A 19,958-nucleotide genomic window follows, 5' to 3' on the forward strand; every position below is an offset into this window, starting at 1 on the left:
TACTGTATACAGGGTAGACATTGGGAAATTTATCTTCACAAGTCAAGTGAACATTGATCAGTTGCTCCAATAGCCCAAAAATTAATCATTATCATGTCCTCTCTTATCAAGTCCTCTTAGTTGTCTCTTTCTTGAGGTCAATTTATCTTTGTGGACCATTTACATTACATTAGAAATAGATAGATCTTCAGGTAGGCTCCCCCTACCCATTATTAGGAGACACTAACATTGGACCACTCTTTCCTAATTTATGCTTTGCCAACTTATAGCACCTACATGTGAGCAACCTCATAAATATATCGACCTCTTGGTGGTCTTATTCCTTCCTAAACCGTACACCCCATTCCTTCCCTAAAACATATGTCCTATTCCTTCCCCTCTCTCATTCACTAGTGGACATGGAAAGATAAGCCATTGAATGCTACTAGCAATAACTTTGTCCAACCAAGAAGAAGTAACTTCTAAGATTTAATCCTTATGACGATGTTTGTGGCATTGACACTTAGATTAATTACAATTTCAAATCACATTCCACGTAGATCAAACTAGGTCTATATTACTATCATACAACCATTCCAATAAATAAATGCTCTTCCCATGTTTATGTGAATGATAAGGTAACCACAAATCAAGCCATTATTAAATTAAAGGAGGGGTGGTCTTATCTTTTACTTTCATAAAGAAGGGAGACATGCACTAATACAAAAGATGTAATAGCATTTATAGGCATCCACCATAAAAATAGTCTAAAGTAAAACAGACAAGTGTTTCCCGACCATATATGGGGTAGACATTGGAAAATTCACCTTCATGAGTCAAGTGAACGTTGATCATTTGCTCAAATAACCCAAATATTGATCATTATCATGTCCTCTCCTATCAAGTCCTCTTAGCTATCTCTCTTGAGGTCAATTTTATCTGTGTGGACCATTGACCTTGAATTAGAAAGGGATAGATCTTTAGGTAGGCTCTCCTTGCCCATTATTAGGAGAAATTGATATTGGAGCACTCTTTCCTAATTTATGCTTTGCCAACTTACAATGCCTACATGTGAGAAACCTTGTAAATATATCGTCATCTTGGTGGTCTTCGGGATCATCTATCATTGATCATCTTAATTCAAAAAATCTTCAAGATGATTCTAATCTTCAAATAAATCAAAATCACATTTATATCAATTACACATAATCAACAATGTTTGAAATCTGGATTTCATGATTTTCAATTTCTATTTCACTCCTGCGGGGGCATTGATCATACCTACATTTATCAAATTTTCATCAAATCTAGTCAAGGACCTTATTGAAATCAACCAATCAAATCATCTATCAACACTAGGGGCATGCCAATTCTCTTCTATAAAGTTAGGAGTATCGCTTAATTGACTTCATCACATCATATCAAGTTGATCATCTTTGCCTAAATCAAATCCTCTCACAATTGATCAATTTCAATGCCCCAAATCAAACTAGTTATTTTGTTTTATCAAGAGTCATTGCTTTTGATATCTTCTAACATTGATCAATTTCATCACTTCAAATCAAATTGGTTATTTTCAATAAATCACGATCTCTCAGATATTCATTTTCATCCCTTCAAATCAAACATGATATTATGGTTAGCTCTTATTAGCCTTTGTTCCATCAAGTTTGGAGTCTGTGTGGTTCCAATAAGAGCTCAAAATCAATGGATTAAAAACTTTTTCAATCAAATTGGTAAGCTCTTACCAGTCTTTGTTCTATCAAGTTCAAAGGTGGTATGGTTGGATATTGTTTCATTGAGTTGACGATCAATGGCTTAAAATTATCAATCAATTGAATTTCATTCAACCAATCTCAAAATTCTCAATTTTCAAATTAAGAATAGTTTCATTGGTTCATATAAAGCTATTCTATGAGTTAACAACATCATTTCTTTGAATTAATACACTACTCACACATCGATTCAAAGAGGGGCAAATGTAATCACCCTAAAATGGGCTAGTAAACTATATGCCTTATTTGCTCTAAGTTAGGACTTACCCCTCAGTTATGCTAGTATGGTTGTTTGATCACCAACATAAATCATCAAAATTAATGAAAGCCCCAATTAAACATTTACTCATCATTAATTGGTCACAAAACCTCATTAATTACCTTCACATATTTAATTAAATCAAACACATTAAATACACTTGGCTAAAGTAATTAATTAAAAGAATTAATAAATCCCCTAAAATACAACTCATCACAAGGGGACAAGATGGTTATCAATGAGCCAATGGAAGTTGACACATGCCGATCACCTCACATGGATCACCCAAGGTTGCATCCTAACCACTCTTTAACTCTGAATCTACACCACTCGTTTTATCCCCAATTCTATAAAAATAATGGATTTGAAGCTTAAATGATCATTACTCACTTTGCATTAATATCCATATATTATCAAAATGAATCCACTTATTTGCATTCTAAGATATGTTGTAGAATTCATAGTTGAGTTAATCAACTACATCTAATTAATTAGCTCACACTTCATTTTCGTAATGGAAATTGATAATCTAGTTTTCATTTACTCATGTTGGATGTATTAGAATTGTATTATACTTGACTTGAATCTTTCATTCTAATCTTGTAATTTTACTAATTAGGATCTAATATGAGGGAAATTTAATTATATTGATCATATGACACTTTTGTTAGCTTGATTTACCTATCTTTAATTCATTTGCTTATCTTTTCTTGATTTGATGATTATGGACTTACAAGGTAGTGCCTTATTGAAGTGTTGTGTTATTTTTAGGAACACTAATTCACACACACAATCAAAACAAAAGGATATTCACATTGAGACTTTAAATATATGCTCCTTAGCTTGTTTGAAGAAGAAAACAAAAAAATTGTAGATTACCTGGTCAAGATATATATGCATAAAGAAAAGGAGATTAAGTAGGCACAATGGTGCCAGTCTATTTTGTTTTGAACTTCTTATTTAGCCATCTTGCTAGCTATCCAAGGCATCCCATATGTTATTTGGCTTTGTGGATGTTATTAAACACATTAATGCATTCAAAATTATGTAAGGCAAAACTTTAATCACCTAAGCACCTAGACTAATACATTTGAAAGGAAAAATTGTACACCATGACCAAGTTTATTCCTTGTGATAAGCATGGACAAAAACATTACATAAAAACAAAATTCAAAAGAAAACAAAGATACTTGAAACTTTGTTAAGGTCAAATAACATCAACTTAGATGGATGATAGATAAGTGAAAGAACCAAAAAAAAAAAAAGATGATATGAATAAATAATATTTTTATTTTATATATTAAATACTAAGACAAAAACATTTATAATAAAATATTTCACATATAATAAACCAACTACTTAAATAACTTGAATGAAATATTTATATTCTAAGATAATTAAAAATATATATAAATAAAATTTTAATAAGTCTTAATGAAAATTTATTACATATAAATAAACCTTTAAAACACACGTTGATAATGCTAATAAAAAATAAATTTAAAAACTTTTGAAATAAAAAAGTTAACAATTCTTTTTTGATAAGTAGGAGATATTTTCCACAACAAGTCAAATTGTGATATTGCTATCAGGATTTAACTGTGTAGTTTTTGAGTCAAACTCATTGACTATATATCATGAGTAGTGATTCACACATGAATTCATCTCTCATGAGAATAAATGGAACACTTAGCACTCATTTGGATCTAGGTGATGCTCACATTGGTGAAGCACCTGGACTTCTCGAGAGGTCACCCATCCCAGTACTACTCCAGCTCGAATGCGCTTAACTACGGAGTTCCCTCCATAATTAAACCTACTCTCCTTGCAACAAAAACTACTTAATCTAAAAGTTCATATGACAAACTAATTTTTCCTTAACATCTCATTTCCTTTATTAGTACTTGCCGGTAGGCTAAGTACTATTGTGATACTTTTTAGATTTTATGCTTTAACTAGTGATTAATTTTTTTAGTTTCTACGTCTTAAAATTAATTGATTTTAAATTTTTTTATCCAACTAATCTGTTGTGTAGGATAGATGCATGATAGTTAATGTTTCAATTTTAAGAGATTATTTTTCTAAGATTTGATTGATTGAATTCATTTAGCTCTTATATTGGCCGGGTGGATTGTAAAACTAATAATTTTTAAGAGTTAGTTTTTATTACGGTGAATATGATTCATTAATGTTTAATATTTTTTAATGTAAATGATTTGGTTTAATTTTTTTATATTTTAATATTGCATTTTTTTATAATATAATATTTGTCATTCAATTAAAACTACTAAAAGATATCTTTCATATATTATACAATAGTTTAAGAAATACTATTTTATATTATTATTATAAAAATAATATTATTTTCATATTTTACTATTGTGATACTATTTAGATTTTATGTTTTAACTAGTGATTAAATTTTTTAGTTTGTACGAGTTAAAAATTAATTGATTTAAACATTTTTTTATTCAACTAATCTATTGCATAGGATAGATGCATGATTGTTAACATTTCAATTTTAAGAAATTATTTTTCTAAGATTTGATTGGTTGAATTCATTTAGCTCTTATACTAGCTGGATTGTAAAACTAATAATTTTTAAGAGTTAGTTTTTATTAAGAAGCTTGGGAAAGTAGGTTGGCTTGCGCATCGAGGTGGTGGCGAGCTTGTCTTTCAGCGGATGTCAAGGATGGAGTCTGCGGCAGTTGAAGGTGGAAGACAGAATTGGGTGTCAGTGGATGACAAAGGTGGTTGAGTGGAGACGAAACAATAGTGTGGAGTTTTCAAGGGTGTCATTGAGGATTACCAGCTCAGTGGAAGTTAGACATGGAGTGGTTTCATGCAAGTGGGGTTAGTATCGGGGATGCTGACATGCACCAAGTATGTTGTTGAAACAGAAGGTGTGCACCAGAGGTATAAGGTGATGATGACAGCCAGTGTTTGATATGCAAGACATCTGTAGATCCATGCAATAGGTTGCGGTAGTGGTGTTGGCATCGAGGACGTCGCCTGTTTTTAAGTGGGGGAGGATGTAAGGGGTTGTTGATTCACAAGATGAAACTAAGAGGCCGGAGGGTCCTATGCTGCAAAGCTGGGTGCACATAGGTGTGGTGTAGGCAAGGCATGGGCTGAGCCGAGGTGTAAATGGGACTATGTTGTGTGCTGGGTAGGCATGGTTGTGGTGTAGGATCTTGTCCTAGACATGATCCGAGGTGTATGCTTGGGATTGTGTTATGAGTTGTTCCCTCCAACATAGTTGTGGTGTAGGCACTGTGTGCAACCGAGCCGAGGTGTGATCTTGGGGCTGTGCTATGAGATGTTCCCTCTAGCATAATTGTGGTGTAGGTGAGGCGTGGAGCCGAGCTGAGGTGTATCCGCGGAGGGTAAGTGCCGGTGTGAATGAAGGGTGGCTTGGAGAGTCCACATCCCTCGAGAGGGCCGAAGCAGAGTAGTCCCTCCCTCTAGTCTCAGGATGAGATAGAGGTGACACAAAGTCTTTAGGAGCAATGAAGTGTTGCTCCGCCGTTATGCAACGTGGTGAGGTTTGGTGTAATGACAAGGGTCCCTATCTCAGTGAAACGGAGTAGCCGGACCAATGTTGGCAGCCTTTCCCCAGGAGGTTGTTCGGTGTCTGAAAGTTGGGGAAAGAGAGTGCCTAGTCCTGTGGTAGGAGGCAAAGTGGTTTGTCCGAGTAAGAGCATTGTAGGCTTATGGTGAGCTGTGTGTTGGATGTGTCATTGTGCTGGATAGCTAAGTGGTGCGCTATCGGTTGGGTGTGGCACCGAGTGCACATCCAGGGTGCTTGGTTGTGTGGGTTTGCATTGAGGTAGGATCTCAGAGACCAGGGTGGTCCAGTATGGCAAACGAGATGTAGTGTTTTGGGATGGTGCTAAGGGGATGCCGAGTCAAGGGGGTAGATCCATGTCAAGTATCCGAAGGGGTAGTCGTTGGGCATGGCTTAGGGAGGTGAGTCATGATGGAAGGCTAGGAACTAAGGCTTGTGGTGCATGAGTGAAACAGGTGAAGCAAATGAGTGAAGTGGTTCAAAGATGAAGCTATGGAGGGCTAACCGAGTTGGCATTGGCTGTCCAGCATCCAACAAAGTTGGGTGGATCATGGAGCTAGGGTGTGGAACTCAAGTAGGTTGTGCAATGCAAAGGGATCCGTGGATTGAGTATGAGATGACGTGGATGCATGAAGGGGTTGGTTCGAGTGCACAGGCATATGAGAACGTAGTGTTCACCAACGAGGGCATGTAGACATAGACTTGGGTGTCAAAGCAGTTGGGGCTCAGTGTTTGGATCCAGAGTTTGGCTAGGGTAGTCAGCAGTTTCGTGGGGAACAAGGGTTGGGCTTCAAGGGTTCAATGGGGAGCTGGGAAGACCAACAAGATGTGGAGTGCCGTGGAGGCATAGTCATGTTGAGGTAGCATGCAAGATTGGACTGGAGGACTCTAGGAAGTTAACAGAGGTGCCATAAGGGTGTTGAGTATATCGTGTAGGTGTGCGCATGAGCCAGGAAGTTCAAAGAGGTACCGTGAAGGTGCCGAGTATACTCTAGGAGTATGCGTATTGAGCTAGAAGGTTCAGAGAGGTGTCGTGGTGGTGTTGAGTATGCTTCAGAAGTATGCGCATGAGCTAAGGAGTACTCATGGGGTCTAAGTCAGCCAGTGTGGATGCAGTGTTCAGCAAGGGAGTCTAGGTGGTTCTCGATACAGGGTTGTAGTGGTGCAGCGTTGGGCTCGGGGAGTCAGGTGAGTTGAGCAAGGGGAGTTGTGGGAGCTCGGTGCATTCCTAGTGTGGCATAGGTGATCATAGAGGATCTGGAGGTGGTCAAGAGACTCATGGGAGTTGAGATCACATATGGCCGATATTAGAGTAAGGTGGGCTTATGGGAGACACCGAGGCAAAGATATCACAAGCTCTAGGAAGGGGTTCAACATGGAGGTTGAATAGGGGTAGAGCTAGAAGCTCGAGGATGCGTGCGTGGAGCACCAAAGGAAGAGAACCAGGAGTAAGGGTGGTTCGGTATGCGCTTCTATTCTGTAGGAGTGTATGTTTAGGCAGTTAGGTGTGTGGGCATTTGATGAAGAAAGGGGGAGGCATAGTCTGGGTGAACAAAAATGGTCGCATTTTATGGTGGATCAGAAGTAGGGATCGCCAGTGCCGCGCGGAGTTTGGAGATTCTCAAAGAGAAGGCTTAACCTGGGCATAAGAGTTAGTTTTTATTAAGGTGAATATAATTAATTAATGTTTAATATTTTGAATGTAAATGATTCAATTTAAATTTTTTATATTTTAATATTGTATTTATTTACAATATAATATTTGTCATTCAATTAAAAATACTAAAAGATATCTTTCATATATTATATAGTAGTTTAAGAAATACTATTATAAAAATAATATTATTTTCATATTTTAATATATTTCTAATATAATATTATTAGATGACATATATACAATAGAATATATATATTAATAATTACATTTATAAATAAAACTTAAATTTAAATTATAATAGAAAATTATAATTATCTAATATTTTATAAACTATAATAAATTTATTATATTAAAACTATATTTATATAAAAGGTAAGGCAAGTAATGGCACTTATTATTATTGTTGTTGTTGTTGTAATTGTGATTTTTTTCCTTAAATCCATTTGAAGTTTCAGGCCATGTGTTGTGCGTCGCGACTTTACGAGTCAAAACAAATTTTTCTGCAAAACCCATATTACCTTAATAATTACCACTTCAAATTGCCCTTCAGTGTGATCGAATTACAAATAGGAGTTACAGGAGATACGTACATATTTAGATCGCACCTGTAACACAATCGAAAAGGCGATAAAATGGACATTGAGTTGCTGGAATTGCAGAAGCAATTTGAGGCAGCCCAGCAAGCAAAATCAAGCGTGAGGTTATCGGAAAGAAATGTGGTTGAGCTCGTCAATAAATTGCAGCACCTCGATTTACTCGACACTGATCTCCTTCACACAGTCTCTGGAAAAGAATACATAACTCAGGTACATTTGTTGTTCCCACAATACATTAGTCTGTCCTGGAAAAGTTTTTAAAATTTACATAATTAAGTCCTGGAAAATAGTTTTTCCAATACACATTTAAAGACTTGACAGTGAATTTTTTTGTTTTTTTTGGCCACACGGTTAAGTTTTCAAAGAGACCAAATGTACCAACCAAATTGCTGTAATGCAAATTTTATTATTTTGTTTTTTAAATTTGTAAATACGCAATCATGCGAACCGAGAGATTACCCTGTTATGACTATTGATGAAGAACAAGATAGTTCCTCCCTATTTATTGAGTAACCTTTTGTTTAGTAATAGGGATATCATATGTCAAATTCACCGAGAACTTTCCCCCAGTCTCATTTATTCGGTTAATAGCGCCTATAATTGGATGCTGTATTAAATTTCACCCAATTACATTCTATCATGCCTCATGGAATTTGAACCCAGGGCTCCGTTTATGGACCTATTCTATAATAACCGTGTTGTTTAAAATTAGGTGAATGCTCAACTTTAGCCGATTCCACTGAGGTAGAGCCGCAGATATGATAACACTATTTCATTTTTCCATAAGACTTCTCTGACCAAACTGCTGAATTCAACATCCATGCATATTTCTTTCTTCCATAAGACATCTCAGATCAAACTGCTGAATTCAACATCCATGCACAAGGGATCTATGCCCATCAAGTTTGATTCGGATTCTTAAGCGCGAAGATATGCTTTCTTAACCTGTGATCATAGTCTTATGGTCCTACCCAATGAGTAATGCTCCGTGATAATCATTTTGTACATTCTTGCAAGTTTTTAACAGCTTCACTCCACGAGGAATCTATGCACTGCTGTGTTTTAAACCTGGACCTGTAAAGACTGAATTTCTCACATGCATGCCACATAAGCAATTAACATAAATTGTGGAAAATTGAGTACAAGAGTCAAAGTCGAATACACATAGACTAGTCGACAAAATTTTTCCTTTTTATTCGAAAGGAAAATCATACATGAATTCGACCAACTTGTTGAATTAAGATCAATAATCTGCATCAAGTTTGATTTAGATTCATAAGCGCAGAGATATGCTGTTTTAACCTGTGATCATAGTCTTATGGACCTACCCTAGAGTAATGCTCCATGATAATCCTTTTGTACATTCTTGCAAGTTTTCAACAGCTTCACTCCAAGAGGAATCAAGTACATCAAGTACATCATATATAGAGTATATATCAAATGCAACACCATGAAGGTCAACCATGAAACACAATAGATAGGTGCCATCGTACAACTGCCCATCTGCAAATCCCATTGGACATCTGTCCACCTGCTATCTCGAAATGAGAGTGTGACCTTAGTGCTTTTCCACCCAACCATAGAGTGGTTAGCTCCCCCGGGGCTCATCCTAACATGAGAGCTTGCTGACCCTGCCCAAGATGCCTAGCAACCCAGAACTGGTGGATCAGATGGATTCCGTGCAGCTGTGAAACTATCTACAAAACAAATATGCCTAATGCAGAACTGATCACGGATGTGGTAGGGAGATGAAACATAACCAACATATTTAAGAAAACATATGCAAATAGCTTTGGCCAAAGCATTTAAATACCAGATCTCTACTAGCAGGTTGAAAGAATGTATAACATTTGCTATTCTGCTCTTCCCTGTGTTTTCCACACTCAACACCCTTCCTTTAAATGCTTAACATTATCCACTGTTATTTTATTTTAATAATCTAACTCTCAAGCATATTTCTGAGGTACATTTACCAAAATGTGATCATTGCATCAAGAAATGTGCATCATACAGTAATATAATTAGAGCAGCTCTAACATTGTAAGGAGTCACAAAAGACAACTTATTCTGGACTTAGGTGGTTATAAAATTATGTTTCACATGTCCCACAAACAAGTTCTCCAACAAAGAATGATTCAAGCACACCATACATGTATTATTGTATCAACACTTTTTAGTTCAATACCAGAGAAGTCTGGTGTCATAACAATACAAAATAACATAGGGACTGCCAGAGGATATGAGTTTTACCGTCCGTAACAAACCCCATTTCCATCTTCTTAGTGGTGAGATAAATGTTCTCTATAGTGTGTAACCAGCTCATACCAAGAACAACATCATACCTCCAGTGTCAATAACATAAAAATCTGCCTTAAACGTATAATTATTTAGCTTCATGGGAAGCTTAGTAATCATCTTGTTACACCTAAGAGTGTAACCATCAGCCACCTGTACTTAATTGCCCTCAAACTCCTCAGTCTGAATGCCCCTCTTGGAAACCAACTGTGAATCAATAAGTTTTGAGTGGCAATGTATCTAGAAGAGTAATAACTTGCTTCCCTGCCAAGAGAACACACAACCTGAATGATCCTTCCTTTCTCATGCTAGAAGGGTACACTACCTTGAGATTAGAATCATCAATAACTTCTACACTGTTAATTGCTCCCTTGTGTTTCTTGTTCATTTGCAGCAGGCTGTTCCAAAACATTAGAATTCTCTTCATCATTATAAAACCACTCCATCATCCTGTTTTTACCCATAGGCATCAAAGGGTGATCATGCTTTTCTTCATAAGGACCCCTACAATAGAAACAAAGCCTCTTCCTCCTTAGATCATTAAGTGTTTCTCAATCTAAAGGGGCTGCCATAGGTCTCTTGAATCAGAATTATCAACCTTCGTAGGGGCTGCCTTATTGTCATAAGATGAAGTAGAAGGTCTAGAAGTAAACTTGCTTTGTGGAGTAGACATCTCTAAGTTCTTTGCCTTCTTCATAGCTTCCTGCAAGGTAGGTTGTAACATCCCGATTTCCTGGGTCTAAATTAACAAATACCATACTCAAGAAATACAGTTACTACTTCGTTTCATAGGAAGACAGTTATATCATTTAGGTTCATGTGAATAAGATTTACTGTTAAAAATCAGTTAGACAAAATTTCTTAACTAAAAACTTAAAAACACCATCAAATAAAATTACTACAGAAATTAACACCACATACCTCGGAAAACTGTGACTGAAATCAACTAGGGATACTTCTGCAAAGGTTAGTCCACAATTACCTTTATAATAATACCACAAAAACTACTTCTATCCAATATTGTTAAACCAAAATCAAATGGCGATTATCATTAAATACCATTATATAAAATTAGGGCATCACATACCACTATATCAAGTAGGGCATTGTTTACCTTCGGTTCATTTAGGGCCCGTTTGGTTGTGGGAATAGGAATAGGGGAATAGGAATACGTATTCTGGAATATGTATTATGGAATAGAAAATGGGGCTACGTATTCCTGTTCGCTGTTTGGTTCAGCCAATATTTGATGGGAATTTGTGGACCCCAAATTTTATGTTTTCTAAAATAAAAAAAAAGTGGAATAGGAATATGTATTCATATAACACCTATTTGGGTGGAATTGCAAAACCCCATTTTTGGGCCAAAATTGGAATACATATTCCTATTTTACTTCGTATTCCAATTCCGTTTTGGTGCATCCAAACGAGGAATTCAAAATTTTTGGAATTTACATATGCCTATTCCGCTTGTATTCCGCTCGCCAAACGGGCCCTTAGGGCTTCTGATACCGCTAACTCACTCAGGGCTTCCACAACCACGGATTCAATTAGGGCTTCTGATACCACTGATTTAAAATAGGGCTTCCAATACCACGGATTCAAATAAGGCTTTCAATACCACGGATTCATTTAGGGCTTCCAATACCACTGATTCAATTAGGGCTTCCGCTACCACAGATTCAATTAGGGCTTTTCATACCATTGATTCAATTAGGGTTTCCGCTACCACGGATTCAATTAGGGATCCTGAGCCCACTGTATCACTTAGGGTTCCAGTCATCACTCCATCAATTTTGTGCTTCAGGGTTCCTTTCCTTTCGATTACTTAACAGTGACAGTATCTCAAGATCAGATAAATACTTATAATCGATATTCATATAAATGAAAACAATTCACGAATCTATCTAAGTGTAAAATAATGGTAACAACGAAATTAACTCAATTCAATCTTAACTCCTTATAAATAAAAGTGATAATACCTGTTTCTGATAAACAATTGACTGCAAAGCTTATCTCTGTCTGACACACTACTGATATCTTGGGGAGAGATGAAACATTGCCAGGGGCTTAACCACCCAACCTCGGACCACAACTTGTCCCCACACGATCTCTAACGAGAAAGACCCTCCCTACTCGGAATTGGCAGGGGTCATCTTGCCACCCACTGGGCTTCTTGGTAATTAACTCACCATACAACTTGGTAGCAGGAGATCACAGTAACAGGGATGTGCATGAGCTAATAATTAATTCATATTTAAAGTGATAAACTTTGTTATGTCATATCTAATATTGATTCATATTATTGATGATTCCTTTCTCACACCTCATCACCCATTTTCTTGGCTATACAGCCGGGTGAGTCTCAGGTATTCGGAATTCTCAGAGCAGACGACTCTATCAATTATTCAAGAAGATTACATACAACCATCATTTTACATTCTATGATTATGTTCTTTAAAGATTCCAAAAATTGACAACATTCTTGACAACATTCTTCATGAATGGAACATGCATGAGCTAATGCATTATTTATTTATGAAAATCGTAATCGAAACTCAAGATCCATTTTTACTTTAAAGTTTCCAGAAAGATACTTGCATGGTAACATAAAATTAAACACGTACTCACCTAAGTTCTTTTTACCTTGTGGTTTTCAGGGCATCATTTGTGTCAGTTCTTTTTCATGTTCCTATCATACTCATGTAGGTACTCACCATATCATTAGTTCGATTTCATATTGATATCTTAATTTAAGAGAATTTTTAGGGTTCAATGACGGTAAATAATATAAGCATTCAAAATTGAAATTCTTCAGCTAGCAAGTTCTAGATCATAACTTAAATCACTTATACATACCATTTGGCATAAGGAACTTATTAATGGGTAGATTGTCCTGGTTAATTTATAGATCACTTGAAAAAGATTATTAGATCCATGTTTTCTATTTATGTAACCTCTGCCTCTTTGCCCATCTTATAACATTAACATTTCATTATAATAATCATTTCATGATAGAATATACACTTTATCTTCAAAGCAATATACAACAACTCAATATGTAAAGTCAACATTGCATGTGTATCATACAAGTATAGCGGTGTGTCAAAGGGTAAAAAAACATGATATACCGTGCAAGATATACATCAGATCAAGATCATAAACATCTGAAACAATTCATAAGATTCTTATCGAGTGGCTCATCATTCATAAGCTAGTATTTGGAAGTTCATCTTTTACATTTCTGTGATTCAGGCTTCCATGCTCATTTCATTCAAGTTTACATCTGTAAACAAGCATTGATAGTTCCAATTATGCAAGTGTGTTTACTCCTTACTGGAGCACATAATGATCTTGTCATTTAACCAACATCAGAAAGGATCATGGTTCACAGTTTTGTTTTCATTCAGTTCAAATTCAAATAAGTAATAATTTATTTCTGTCATTAATTTGGGTCGAAAAACCTGATCATGATGGATTTAGATAACATTTTATCAAAATTATATAAACTGTGTTTGGATTACGCAAGCCTCAGCATCTGGACCCATTTCAACCTTTTCATTCTCGACAAAGAATGGCCTTCCCACCAGGGATAAGGCATATGTATCATTCTGGTCTTGCCATTTGAGTATTCAGGTGGGTTGAAGTCCCAATAGTTATTCGACAAAATAATTGAAGCGTCTGGACAATCAACAAGATCAATTGTTTTGGCAAATCAGCCTAATTGAAGTCCCAATAGTTATTTGACAAAATAACTGAAGCGTCTAGACGACAAAGATCACTTGTTCGGCAAATCAGCCTAATTCCACCCTGGCCAAGGATTTCAAAATTTGGGTCGTCAAATCCGATCTCCACCACTAAACTTGCCAATCCTTTTTATCTTTTTAATAGTTTATACATTTGTCCACTTTATATCATTTCATCCTTCTTGGCTATTCTGAATGTTTTTCTAGTGTGATTTTCCAGTTATGAAAATTGCATTTTCAGTTTTTCAAAAACAATGTTGGACCCAAGGTTTTGGTGTTGACCCCAGCGCTCTGATACCATATGTAACATCCCGATTTCTTGGGTCTACATTAACAAATACCATAACCAAGAAATACAGTTACTACTTCGTTTCATAGGAAGACAGTTATATCATTCAGGTTCACGTGAATAAGATTTACTATTAAAAATCAGTTAGACAAAATTTCTTAACTAAAAACTTAAAAACACCATCAAATGAAATTATTACAGAAATTAAAACCACATATCTCGAAAAACTGTGATTAAAATCAACTAGGGATACTTCTGCAACCACTCGGGTTCGTCCACAAATACCTCTATAATAATACCACAAAAACGACTTCTATCCAATATTGTTAAACCAAAATCAAATGACGATTATCATTAAATACCATTATATAAAATTAGGGCATCACATACCACTGTATCAATCAGGGCATTGTTTACCTTCGGTTCATTTAGGGCTTCTGATATCGCTAACTCACTTAGGGCTTCCGCAACCACGGATTTAATTAGGGCTTTTGATACCACTGATTTAAAATAGGGCTTCCAATACCACAGATTCAAATAGGGCTTTCAATACCACGGATTCATATAGGGCTTCCAATATTCAATTAGGGCTTTTACTACCACGGATTCAATTAGGGCTTTCGATAGCACCGATTCAATTAGGGTTTCCGCTACCACGGATTCAATTAGGGCTTCTGAGCCCACTGTATCGTTTAGGGTTCCAGTCATCACTCCATCAATTTTGTGCTTCAGGATTCCTTTCCTTCCGATTACTTAATTGTGATAGTATTTCAAGAGCAGATAAATACTTATAATTGATATTCATATAAATGAAAAAAATTCACGAATCTATCTAGGTGTAAAATAATGGTAACAACGAAATTAACTCAATTCAATCTTACCTCCTTATAAATAAAAGTGATAATACTTGTTTTCGATAAATAGTTGACTGCAAAGCTTATCTCTGTCTGACGCACTAATGATATTTTGGGGAGAGATGAAACATTGCTAGGGGCTTAACCACCCAACCTCGGACCACAACTTGTCCCCACATGATTTCTAACAAGAAAGGCCCTCCCTACCCAGAATTGGTAGGGGTCATCTTGCCACCCACTGGGCTTCTTGGTAATTAACTCACCATACAACTTGGTAGCAGGAGATCACAGTAACAGGGATGTGCATGAGCTAATAATTAATTCATATTTAAAGTGATAAACGTTGTTATGTCATATCTGATACTGATTCATATTATTGACGATTCCTTTCTCACACCTCATCACCCATTTTCTTGGCTATACAGCCAGGTGAGTCCCAGTTATTCAGAATTCTCAGAGCAGATTACTCTCAATTATTCAAGAAGATTACATACAACTATCATTTTACATTCTATGATTATGTTCTTTAAAGATCCCAAAACTTGACAACATTCTTCATGAATGGAACATGCATGAGCTAATGCATTATTTATTTTATTATTTATTTATTCTGATGTCATTCTTGTTTTTGTAGAATTCTCTACACCTCCTCACCATTTTCAGGCCAACAAGCTAGTGATTCCTTGGTGTTTTTAGATTAGATTCACAAAATAATACTTTACACCTCCTTCACCACATACTGGCATTTTCGCTTGGTGAATTCCTTGGTGTTCTGGTTTCAATATTATATCAGGATGTAATTAATTTCAGGGTGATAACTTTCTTGAGATTATCCTTTAATGATTTAGAGAAATTCTACGTATTTGGATGTTTATATAAATAAGAGAAAATGTTAGACTTATATGCATAAAACAATGCAATATTATCAAAGAAGGCAGTCAGCTGATTTTACTAAGAAGACGTCAATCTTTACAGACTTATGTAGTAAATATTTGTCATATTATCTCAAGGAAACGACAGACTTGAAAAGGAAAAATGACAATCTTTATACTTGATTTATTGCCTATTATTGATGGCTTAAGGTACGAACTTTGAATCCAATTTTTTTTTCAAGAAGGCATAAAATAAAGGTTACAGTTTGCATCTGATATCTCTTACATGACTCTGCCTGAAACTCTGGAAATGAGCCTTGCCTTTGAGATAATCCGCCAAGCGGCTTTGAGACCCGTAGTTTTTTTGATGGGATTTAGTCGATGCGGCACAGTATGAAGACAGGATAACTTTGCAATTTAAGAGAATATCTTAAACAAGGAATTTGATTACCAAAAGGGGTATGGATGTTGAAGGAGAAAGAATGGATGCCGACAGTCAATTAAGGAAAACTATTAAATAAAAATAAGCCTGTCTCTACGTCTTCCTACAGTTACAAGATACCATCCGAATGCCTATCAAATCAAATTTTTAAAAGAAATAAAGTTGAAAATAAGTATACAATTCAAATTGTCAAAAATTAAGTCGATCTCCGTGCCAAGTTTTATCGTTGAAAAGAAAAGAATATTAAATCGGAAAGAATAGAGTTGGAAAGTTATAATTTGAGAATTATAATAATAGAAATGTTATTATAATTCAAACGTTATTAAAATCTTATATGTACAAGCAATATTACTTTCTTATTTATTAAATTATAATGGTGCCAAATCATTTATACATATATGAATGTTTATAAATATTAATTAAAATAATATGATGAAAGATATATTAAAATCCTTTGAGATATGTTTATATTTAACCCAATTAATTTAATTAAATTATTAAATAACTCATGCGAGTCCCGCAGATGTGTTTTGTTTCAAATCGCTAGGTCCTTTACCTGTCTGCCTAGTGATGGTGATGCCCTACCCAATTCTTTTCTGACAATGCTTCCACCCCTCCGACCTGCAAGGAATTTCTCCGTAATTAAATTATAAATTATTTAATCATAAATAATCATAACAGTTAACCTTTAATCTTAATTCCATGAATTCATGATTAACGATCAACTAACATGTCATCTTCACTTGAAATCATAATGGCCAACTATCTTACCATTTCGCCAGATTATATCAAATTAAATTGCCAACTGACTTCATGCGAACCTCAACGGCTATATTTCAAGCTAAGTCAAAAATTGGGATGTAACATAGGTGGATCCAAGGACTTAACCCAACCTCTAAGAGGATCAACTAATCCCTCAATGAATAACATCACTTGTCTCCTCTCTAAATGTCATACACCATCATTGATAAGCACTAAAACTCACCGATAAGCGCTAAAACTCACTAATAAATGGCTCAAGATCTTTGGTCCATCTCAACTCTGTCAACTCATGGGAATAAGTCTCGAGGTCTTTCTTGTCTAATCTCTTTACCAGTCTATCCACAAACTTGTGGTCAGATACAATTTGATCATGGTGCAATGACACTAACTCATGGTACCACCAGTCATGTGCAATACCATCCAAATGCAACACAACGAGGTGTATGGCATCGTCCTTAGTCATGGGATGTAAAGAGAGGTAATTATTGAGCTTGTGAGCCCAAGCTCTCATTGTAACCTTCACACTGCTATCAGAGTGAGTCAAGTTCATCTGACTGGTTGCCTGCTTCAAGTCATTCCGTCTAGGCCTCTATCTCATATCTGGTCCAGGCCTACCTCTAGTGTGGTCTCCCTTCTCTGTCACAGATCTATCAGAGTTTAGTTTTTGCTTAATTGCCTGTGGTAAAGTATCCCACTTTGCATAATGGGTCACTACATCATCAAAAAATGGTGTTGCCTCAGTCTTAGTACTCGCCACATCTGACTTGGGCCTTAGAAAAGTAGGTCACTGTTCCCTATGATATGTACTTGTATGGTCCACCCTGTCGTCACTCTAGACTTGTGCGAGCTAACTGAAACACTTTTAATACTTCTATCTCTGCTGTGCCCTCTAGGAAAAGCAATGCACTGCAAAGTCTCAGATAACTACTATAGAACATCAACATGGTGCTGGCTGTGCACAATATCCTTGAGTGTCTCCCTAGCTTCTCTGTCAATGTTAGTACCTGTGCTAGCATCTTTGTTATGTGAACCACCAAATTCACCAACATCTTTGTCACCCGTGGTGCCAAATTGAATCTTCGGTTCACCCTCACTTGGTGAAGTCCCACACGTACGAGTGTAATGTATTCAAGGTATAAACCGTTTTGCCATAAATGAACCTAGTTCCCTGTAGGCTGGTAGAACACTGCTTTGATACCACTCTAATGAGCCCTGCTGGCTCACTCTGAATCTATGCTGAGAAGTCTCTTTTTGTTTTGTTTTGGAGTTCTATAATTTTCTTTTTGTTTTTGAGAATATATGATTTTTTGTTTTTTTAAAATCTAGAGATAAGACAAACTAGAAATGCAAAGTAATATCCAGATTCAACTACCAACTTTTTATGCTATCATTCATTGAACAAGTATTTATAATTCAACTAAGTGCATAAATTTATTATAATTCAAAAACCTTGTAATATAATTGCTCACTGGAGACTTATGATTGATGAAAACTGAGTAATTTCACACCCAGATATGTGATCGCTGCTTTGCTACTCGCCTCCAAGCCAAACACTGCCTCCCTTAATGCAAAACGTCACTTGTTACTGTGATCGCAGCCCAGCCAAATGTGATGTCAATCTGTAATATTAAACGCAGCTGTTGGGTTTTCCACACTGCCTCTGGTATTTTGATTGCAGCCTCCTAAATTGTGCTCCAGATGTTGTAATTGTCTTCCTTAGTTGCAGATGTTTGATACCCTATGATATCCACCTTGTTCCTCTTATTTGCAGCAGTAATTAATTATATTTTGGCCCAAATGTGTCTACAAAAACCTAAGATCGATTGCATTCCAATAATCAGACCAACAGGCACAATTCATTGGTATAGATAACCAATTCAAAGTGCAATGGAAGTTGCAGAAATCATTAATTTCAACAACAATATCAAACCCTTGGAGAAACTCACCACATTTCATAAACAACATGCATATATTGAGATGCTCGATCCTTCTCATGGAGTGTTTTTTATAATATTTAAAAGCTCAAAACTTCTCCTACATACCAAATACCACATAGCTTATTGGTTACACCTTTCACTTACAAGTCTTCTTCAACACACCATCAAATTAGAGCAACTTATAAAGTCATTTATTAAGCGAAACTTAATAAATAGCTTGCAATATGCATCAAATTGTCAAGGCTCAATGGAACACTGATGTAGTCTTGACTCAAGACGACACCACTGCACTGCCAAAAATGGAAACCCACTCATCTGACTTACTAAATAGTAAGTCACCCAACTGTGACCTTTGAATCCATGAGTCAGCTCACAAGGGCCATGATGATGAACTGACATCCCCATGCTCCTGGGACCTGCTAAATTGGGGACATTACAAATTTGTTTCCAAAATCTATCTTCTACTTGTAGTCATATTTCATCAAGGCCTTTTGAAATGCTCATTTTCACCTGAAACCAAGAAGAGCTTGAGTCAATTAAACTCTCTGTATCTAGGCTCAATGTCAATAATCTTCCTGAGTAATTACTGATACCCCAAAAACAAGAGTCAACCCAGAACCACAATGGTGTTTTTATCATAGGATTGAATGTAGTGAAGCATGGTTTAACCAACACCACATGCTTATCCCAGAACGAGGGCACTTTTTCTGATATGGAAGACTGATCATCACTATTTGCATAACAAAACAATAAAACACCTAAGAGCTTAGAATATTTTACCACAAGTGATAGCGCATTATGGATGCCAGAGTAGGGGAGAAGATCCAACCATTGTGTTTGAGATAGCAGCACCTGAGCCTGCAGCATAGAAGGAGACTTTGAGGTATTTGTTTGATCCAAAAGCATTCAAGAGCTTGTATGGTGAGCT

The 19,958-nt window shown here is 36.1% G+C and overlaps 1 protein-coding gene across 11 annotated transcripts in view; it reads left to right on the plus strand.

The window, feature by feature from the left end:
• Positions 1-7,779: 7,779 nt before the first annotated feature.
• Positions 7,780-19,958, plus strand: part of LOC149577320 (E3 UFM1-protein ligase-like protein) — a 280,489-nt gene continuing 268,310 nt past the window's right edge. For all 11 annotated transcript variants that reach the window (XM_089823447.1, XM_089823448.1, XM_089823445.1 and 8 more), the window contains exon 1: positions 7,780-8,044. In XM_089823447.1, the coding sequence (XP_089679573.1) occupies positions 7,871-8,044 (174 nt within the window). In that variant the 5' untranslated portion in view covers positions 7,780-7,870. The remainder of the gene's footprint in view (positions 8,045-19,958) is intronic.

The sequence above is a fragment of the Cupressus sempervirens genome, chromosome 1, assembly GCF_028749045.1.
Source record: "Cupressus sempervirens isolate cs-2001-9-10 chromosome 1, ASM2874904v1, whole genome shotgun sequence".
Classification (NCBI taxonomy): Eukaryota; Viridiplantae; Streptophyta; class Pinopsida; order Cupressales; family Cupressaceae; genus Cupressus; species Cupressus sempervirens.